Source organism: Nicotiana sylvestris, chromosome 9 (assembly GCF_000393655.2).
Source record: "Nicotiana sylvestris chromosome 9, ASM39365v2, whole genome shotgun sequence".
NCBI classification, from domain to species: domain Eukaryota; kingdom Viridiplantae; phylum Streptophyta; class Magnoliopsida; order Solanales; family Solanaceae; genus Nicotiana; species Nicotiana sylvestris.
In genome coordinates this window covers 152972606-152981606 of record NC_091065.1, presented here as the reverse complement: position 1 = coordinate 152981606, position 9001 = coordinate 152972606, and the positions used below count along the sequence as shown (strand labels likewise).

Here is a 9001-nt window from a genome sequence, read left to right as displayed (position 1 = left end):
CAAAGAAAAATGAAATGCCTATCACAACCATTCTGAAGATTAATATTTTCGATGTGTGGGGCATTGACTTTATGGGCCCTTTTGTGAGTTCTTGTGGAAACACCTACATCTTGGTCGCAGTGGATTATGTGTCCAAATGTGTTGAGGTTGTCGCTTTACCCAACAATGAGGTGAGAAGTGTAGTGGCTTTCTTGAAGAAGAATATTTTCTCAAGGTTTGGTACTCCACGTGCAATTATAAGCGATGGGGGTCACACTTTTGCAAGAAGGATTTTGACACTTTACTTGCTAAGTATGTTGTTACTCACAAAGTCATGACTCCCTATCACCCACAAGCTAGTGGGCAAGTGGAAGTCTCCAACTGTGAGATAAAGAGTATCTTGTCTAAAACAGTGAATGCTAATCGGGCGGATTGGTCCAAGAAGATTGATGATGCATTGTGGGATTATCAAACAACTTACAAAATACCTATTAGAATGTTTCCATACCGGTTGGTGTTCGAAAAGTCTTGTCATCTTCCGGTGGAACTAGAGCACAAGGCAATGTGGGCTATAAAGAAGTTAAATCTTGATTGGGATGTAGAATTGGTTGAGCTCCGGTACCGTGCTTATGCGTGTTCGTCCTTGTACGAAGAAAAGATAAAATATCGCCATGACAAATACATTTGGAACAAAGAGTTCAAGGTGGGAGATCTTGTATTGTTGTTTAACTCAAGGTTGAGGATATTTCTCGGGAAGCTAAAATCCAAGGGGAGTGGTCCTTTTGAAATTGTTGGTGTGACACCTTTTGGTGAATTAGACTTGAAGACCAAAAACTGCAAAGTATTCCGAGTCAATGGTCATCGGGTGAAGCACTACTTAGGCAAGGTTGGAGATAGCCACGTGGTGGCGGTTATTTACTTCACTTGAGGGTATTTTGCGTCATGTTGCGACGTTAAATCAGGCACTTCTTAGGAGGCAACCCATGTTCCTTTTTTTAATTAGGTGTTATTTGTGTTCTAACTTGATTTGAAGTGTACTACATGAATGAGTGTGACTTACATGAAATGTGGACAAAAATATGGTTAAGTGTTCAAAATTGTACAGACCGCACATTTCTATGTGCCACGGCAGAAGAGCACTGCGGCCGCACATTTCTCTTGTGGACCGCACATTTGAAATGTTAAAAAAGTGTCAAAACACCAACTCTCTGAAGTCTGAGCTTGTCAGTGCGGAGGTTGTTCTGCGACCGCACGTGAAATTTGTGGCCGCACCTGAAAATGTGAGTACCGCACAATAGATTCGGAGACTGTCCACCAGGTCACAGAGTGCAGACCGCACATGAAAATGTGCGGCCACATTCGCCTCTTTCCCCTTCTAAAGTTGGTATAAATAGAGGAATAGAGTTCATTTTACATTTTCCCTCTCTGAACAAAACACTGTTGCTCTATTGAATTTTCTTGGAGATTTTTAACTGTCCTCATACACAACAAACTTGATTATTCACTCATTGCACTCACTCTACCTAGTATGTTTCAATTTCATGTTAAATTTCTGTGTTAGTTTAATTTTTATATTTTTAATTCTTTTTAGGCTATCTGTTATTAGATTTCAGTTATGTGTCCATATGAGGTAGATCTAATATGGGTAAACTTAATACATGCTTTAATTGATTTGTGTTAGTCAAATTTCATGTTTTTACAATATTGCCATATCTATTTGTGCGAGTAATTGAAAAACCTAAATGATCCAAACATGACCGTTTGTCACTTTTTGAAGTCTGCAACTACACTTGAATATGTGCGGTCCGCATATTGGAAAATTGGGCAATTCAGTGCAGCAGGGATCTGGAGTTGCACAGTAAAATGTGCAGACCGCATATTTCCTTTTGCGGCTGCAGAACAGCCCATTCTCTATCATTAGAGACTCAACATTTTTGAGAGTCAGAAGTCCAGCTGTATGTTAAAATGTACGTACCAAACTTTCTTTTTGCAGTCACACAACAAATATCTGCAGACCACAACTCGCTTCTACGGTCGCACATAAAAAATATGCAGACCGCATATCTTTTTTCCTGTAGGAATACGTTATATTTCATAACCCCATTGTGTCCAATTGTTTTTCCCTTGCCTACATAAGTCCTGAATGTGTTGAATAATGAATTGCACTTAACAATCTTATTTGCTTTGATACAGACAATGGTTCGATCGAGAGTTCGAGACAACAATTAAAAGGGAGGGGTGAATCTTCTCGGGGTCGAGGTAGAGGTATCTTCCCCTTGGCCAGCCTAAGACCATCAGGAAGAAAACCACAGCCGGAAGAGGGAGAGGTGCAGACCTCTTCGAGTCTAGCTCATATGTCCCATATAGGGAAGTGTCAGAGGGCAACTCATCCTCTGTTCAGGAGGAGCAGACAGCCACACAGTCAAGGCCACATGGGAGATACCAGCTCAGGGATGAGACTTCTTCATCTCACATCACCTCCGATGGGTCGGAGATTGCTAGCAAGGCTTCTAAGCCATCAGCTACACTAGTCACAGAGGCACAGACTATATAGGAGATCCCCGAGGATGGTAGAGGGGGAGATGGTACAACCACAGATGCAGGGAGATCAAAGAAAAAAAGAGGTCTAGGAAGATAGATTTGTCAGCCTGGCCACCTTCACTGATTTTTGTGTGTGGCGACTAGTGAGGTCTTTCACTCTTGAGAGACAGTTCCTATTGAAAGATTTGGAGACATACAACCCGGTGATCTTGAGGCAATTCAGAGCACGAAAGGGTTGGATGTGGTTCACTAAGAGAGTGGAGGATGCCAAGGAATACCTCGTCCAAGAGTTCTATGCTAATGTTGCTCATATAAAGAAAGGGACGAAGGTGACCAAAGTGCGCAACCTCAAGGTGAGGTTTGATCAGCATCAGAGGGAAACCAAAGTGTGAAACCAAAGTATGCTAAACGCGTACTTGGTCTTCGAAGATGTTGAGCCAAAGGAGTATCTGGAGAAATATGCCATGAAGGAGGAAGTCCGACCTTGGATGGATGAGATCTTAGCACCATTAGGGCCACCATCACCATGGATTACTGTTGGGGTTCCTATTTAGCGGAACACATTGAGCTTCGAGGTGAAGGGGTGTCAGTATTTTGTTGGTAGCAGGCCTGATCCGTGCCAGAATGAGACTCATCTTCCTATTCCTCGAGCTATTCTTGTGGCTTCCATCATGGCTGGGTACCCAATAAATGTGGGTGCCGTGATGTCGGCCAACATTGTCATGCCACAAAGTTGTGGGGGGGGGGGGGCGCGGAAGGGGCGAGATTGGCACCGGATATCCACCTATCCCTGCGTACCAATTTGCGACTAAGGGACTCGGAACATGTAATGTCATACTTTGACCATGGGCCACATTGCAAGACAATTGCGAACGCTGACTAAATATCAATATAATGCTAGGCCGACAAGGCCGTCATAACTACTACAACAGACAAACCAACAAAATATACATACAAGGCCTACAAGCCCAACATATTGCACTAACTGACAAGATATGTCTACAAGCCTCTACTGATGGATATATTGTGATCGGAAAAGGGCCCCGACCTACTCATAACATATATACATATATACACAAGATGTACAAAAAGCTCTAGACCCGGCAACTCCGAAGGGCATGGAGCTTACCGATCCAGCTGAACTCGGCCAACATCTAATGAGGAGGTCTACTCGTCTGTCTGTCTGAACCTTTACGCATGAAATACAACGCCCCCAGAAAAGGGACATTAGTACGAAATAATTTACCGAGTATGTAAGGCAATATTGAAAGCTGAAACTGAACTAATAATATAATAACTGAAAGCAACTGAGAGTCAAAGATAATCTGAAGATATGCTTACCTGCTGATACTGACTCAGCTCTCTCAATATAGTAAGTAAAATAGCTGTCCGGCCTTATTAGGCTCGGTATATATATATATATATATATATATATATATATATATATATATATATATATATATATATATATATATATAACTGCTCTGCCGTAGTAGGCTCGCTCATAGGCGCTCGGCCATACTAGGCTCTGTATCTCGGCCATGCTGGGCTCGCTCATAGGTGCTCAGCCACATTAGGCGCGGTATATAACTTACTATCTAATCAGAGGTTGCCCAATAGGGGCCTGCCCATCGATTATAGCTCGATAGTAATGAAAATATTGTAATATTATATATATATATAGGCTCTTTGCTCTCTTGACTGGAAGAAGAGAATATTCAATCTATTATACCCCGTAAGTTTAACAACCTTGACACCGTTATATATACATACATACATATTTGATATGGTATATTAAGTGGAACCTTTTTTTGTAAAAGAAAAAATAATAATTTTATATAGTTATTAATATTACTACTTTCAAATATATTTTAAATTATACACATAATATGAGAAAAGTTTATGAGATTTCTTTTTCATTGTAAAAGATATGAATTATTTCTTTTTTTTTTCCACAAGAAAAGAAGGTTATCTTTTTTTTTTTTACCATTTTAAGAATTAAGTATACAAAAATTTATACTCTTTATATGAGATTTAAGAAGATTATAAGTTGAGAAAATATATATGTATTTTTGCATGGATATTTTAATGAAATAATAGTGTATGAATTTATTTTACATGGTACCACATGTTATATTTTAGACCGTAAAACTTCTTTTGTTTCAAGTCAGTTGGAGAAAGTAGTACTAAAGTTGTAGTATATTAGTGATTTATCACATTACAAGAAACTATTAACCTTAAAAATATATACCATGTATAATTTGAAATACAAATACATGAAAAGTGCAAAATTTGTTATACGTTTTGTGTTGGTACTAAAGAGTGAAATATTATAATGTGTATGTTAATATAATAACAATTACGAAAGATATTATGGCAATACAAATACTACGCACTGTATGATTTCTCATCTTATGTTAATTACAAGAAATGATTTTTTTTTTGTTTTATGAGTATTATAAGTACGTCACATATTTTCGTATCTTGTAAGTTCACATCATCGAATGTACCACATGACCGTAATAGTACGGTGTATAAAATATATTAAAAATATGTAGAATTTTAAGTAATTTAAGATAATTCTTAATTTTATGAATAATGATTAATTATCGGGTAACGGGACATTACCTAATTAATAAATTAGTGAATGAAGATTTAAAACCCACACTCCATCCCCACGTAGCAGCAAGCCACTTCCTAAGTGATATGATTTTTAGACAATTATTAATAGGTGGCGAGTTGTTTGTGTGTGCACCTTATTAATGGATAATGCAGGGGTCCTTCTGCATTTGGTTTTCATGTTGCATTCTTTACTTAGTAGTTGGAAGCACATCTCATCTTTAGGAGAGGAGGCCAATTCGGCACAGCAATCTTGTATTTAGGTGGAGTGCTAACTTATGTGATACTTGTTTTTTGTGTGCTTGAGTGGGCAACCTTTACCTTTTAGTTAGTGGCAGTGATTCAAAGGAAATCACTCTGTAATTGGAAGGTGAGTAAATTTGATAGTTGAAGTTGGTGGCATGAGGAGGTTAACGTTAGGATTGAACTATGCTTACTTTTTGTGTGCCGATTTCTCTGAGGTCTCTTAGTCGAGTACCTCCATGGAGATGCTGAAATTTCATTGTTCAATCACTGAAGTCGATTTGATTTTTTGTTCTATCGTAAAGCTGTAGGAAAATTAAGAGCAAGGAAGAAGCTTCTGGTATTTGAGATAAATGACCCAGGTGTTGGAGGTACTAGAATATCATACGAATTTTCCATACTCTAGGTATGTTAAGGCTATTCCTTCTTTTTTTTGGGCGTGATCTATACGACACTAACGAAACTAGCAAATGAACAACTTCCATAAATTATTCTATTCGTAGAATGACAGAGATGTGTATATTCTTGTTTTTCCATAAGTCTTATTATTTTATCATCTGTTCATGGGTCTCAAAAATACGTAAGTTGGTAAAATTTATTTCATGATATTAATCAGAGATATAATAGTTTTATGACGTACCGAGAGATTTTATTAACGTATTTCATATGCATTCTATGCATTTATACATGCATGTTGACCCATGACCATATGGCGTTATTATATATATATATATATATATATATATATATATATATATATATATATATATGTATGTATATGGGATATGGGAAAGGTTACGACGTTATATACGCACCACCACCTGATCAACTGGTATACGATGATGATGTTGCCCACAGTGGCTGAAATATGACTTCGACGACGTTATATATATATATATATGGGATATGGGAAAAGGTTACGGCGTTATATACGCATCACCACCTGATCAGCTGATATACGTTGATGATTTTGCCCACAGTGGCTGAGATAATATGATAAGATGCCCTCAGAGGCTTGATGATATTATCATTATGTATGTACAGGCCTATGAATTACATAACATTTACATACATATGTATGACATTACAAATATTTCACGATTTATAGAGCTATCCCGACTTAAAGGTTGAGTCCTTTACTCTCTGTTTCTTCCATGTTCTTAATATACTTATTTACATGTTTCAGATAATCATTACATTATTTGTACTGACGTCCTTTAGTTGGGGAAGCTGCATTCATGCCTGCAGGTATAGATAAACACTTTGACGAGCCCTCACAGTAAGCAAGGTTTGCATTCAGCAAAGGATCGGTAAGACTCCACCTCATTCGGAGTGTAGCCGAGTCTCTGAGTCATCATGTCAGAGTTTTTCTACAGACTTGTGGGTAGGCTGGTACCCTATGCCATTTGATGTCGAATAATCCTAGAGGCTTTGTAGACAGATGTTCAGTTTGTATAGTATGTCAGAGGCCTTAACGACCCATATGTATTCATATTTTAGGAAAAATGGTTCAGTGATACAGTGTTTTTTCACTTACAGTTTTATATTATGAGTTGTGGTCATGTTGGCCCATGATAGTTATAAAAAGGAATGAATAAGTTATAGAGTGGTTCGTTCGGGCCAGTACGACACCGGGTGTCAGCCACACCTCCCCAGGTTTGGGGCATGACACAATCGAATATGAAGTCCCGATAAGGGAGAATACTGTAACTTATGAGATTAGAAAAATGTACATAAATTCAGGAATATAAATTTCTCTTTATGTGTCGTTATCAAATACATATAGTTACTGGATCATGTCAAAATGAAGGAAAAGTTTAGCCTTAACATACCTGAGCCGATTCTCTTGACAATCCCTCTAACACACGTTGATTGCGACAAAACATGTAATGGTGGATCGAAGTAGGGAAAAATCCGTATGATATTTTTGAGAAAGATTGTACTATGCTCTCTCAGAATTGCAAATTCCATTGCTATTACGTAGTATAACTTCGTATGAAATTTTATTGAAGCAAAACCACATTGCCAATCTATCTCACTTTGTGAATTTAATCATAATCTTGTGTGTGACTTTTGCTGAAGCTTTCATCCGTATCTTTGTAATTTCAAAGATTGGAATTATGCCTTTTCACTTTGTGAACTAAGAAAAGCCTTCTTAATTAGCATTTTTAAACCCAAAAATGAGATATGGATGTAAGTAGTGCCACCACCTCGTTAGGCATAAGATTGTTGACAATTTGTTGCCACACTTACATACCTCATGTGTATAGTTGTCCCCTTATAATTATCAACAAATTTCACTTAAATTTTTATCCACAAATCCAATAGTACCAATTACCCACACAATTAAGAATTATTTCAATTTACTTAAAATACTACTCACTTTTACTACATTTTATACACCTTACTATCATGGTCATGTGGTACCTTGTATGGTACTAGTCCATAAATACCAGGTATTTTAGCTCGGGCCGTATTTTATCTCAAAATGTCAAACTTCGACGAAATTCATTTTCTTCGATTTGCTTACCATCTCACCTTCACGAATTTAATCATCACTTGTTTGAAATAGCATAATGCTTATAATCTCAAAATAATCTTATTCCCGAACTTATGTCGATTAACTTACGACGAAACTCTAACACACGAAAAGCTGGATGTAATATCTCATTTTGACTTCCATCTATTTACTTATTGCGTACTTTCACGTACGAAAATATGGGGTATAACAAATATTTCCTTGATTGCATGGCAGGATAGCCCGACCTACCCTTATCCTAACACTATCACAAAGTACCTCACCGATGCAAAGGTAGAGTCGAGATCTTTTGACACCAAGATGAAGCTGAAGAAGCCATTTGACTAGAACTCACTGATAGTTCCGACCAACCCAAAGAAGAAAATCCAGCCTTCTTCACCACATGCCAGTCTGATGAGCCAGCAGTGGTAGTTATAGAGACATCAGATCTTCCATCCACCTCTACTAAGCCCTCTTCCGGTGCCGCTGTTATGTCTTCGCCATCATCCTCAACTCCTATCACAACCCTAGGGGTGCTTTGAAGCCAAAGCCCATGCCCACAGTTCCACTATCTGCTCTACGAGTCTCCAGATATTGGCGAGTCTCAACAACTGGATACAAACAACTACTTCTAAGCTGTTTGACTTATCTAGTACTGTTGCAGCGCAGGCCACTACTTCAGAACCACAGGCCCCCTCTGACATTGATGAGATGCTCAAGAAGATTCTGGAGAACCAGAAGACGATCATGGACACCTTGGTACAACACGGGTCAGTTATTGATGTCACACCTCCTTTTTCGGGCACCGCGAGGTGCGTAGGGAGTTTTTCCAATTAAAGGACAGTCGAAACGGGATTGGTTTAATTATTTCAGAGTCGCCACTTGGGAGATTTAGGGTGTCCCAAGTCACCAATTTTAATCCCGAATCGAGGAAAAGAATGACTCTATATTACAGTCTGCGTACCAGAAATCCGGATAAGGAATTCTGTTAACCCGGGAGAAGGTGTTAGGCATTCCCGAGTTCCGTGGTTCTAGCACGGTCGCTCAACTGTTATATTCGGCTTATTTATCTGATTTTTAATACAATTATGAACCATGTGC

At 38.3% G+C, this 9001-nt stretch overlaps 1 protein-coding gene across 1 annotated transcript; it reads left to right on the top strand.

Moving 5' to 3' along the window:
- The first annotated feature begins 313 nt into the window (after positions 1 to 313).
- On the top strand, positions 314 to 907 carry LOC104226314 (uncharacterized). Its single transcript, XM_009778272.2, has one exon. It carries the CDS (start codon positions 314 to 316, stop codon positions 905 to 907), a length of 594 nt encoding a protein of 197 aa, XP_009776574.2.
- Positions 908 to 9001: the final 8094 nt, after the last annotated feature.

Bases quoted from the DNA above. Each gene is read 5' to 3' on its own strand.
- LOC104226314 (XM_009778272.2), top strand. From the start codon at position 314: ATGACTCCCTATCACCCACAAGCTAGTGGGCAAGTGGAAGTCTCCAAC.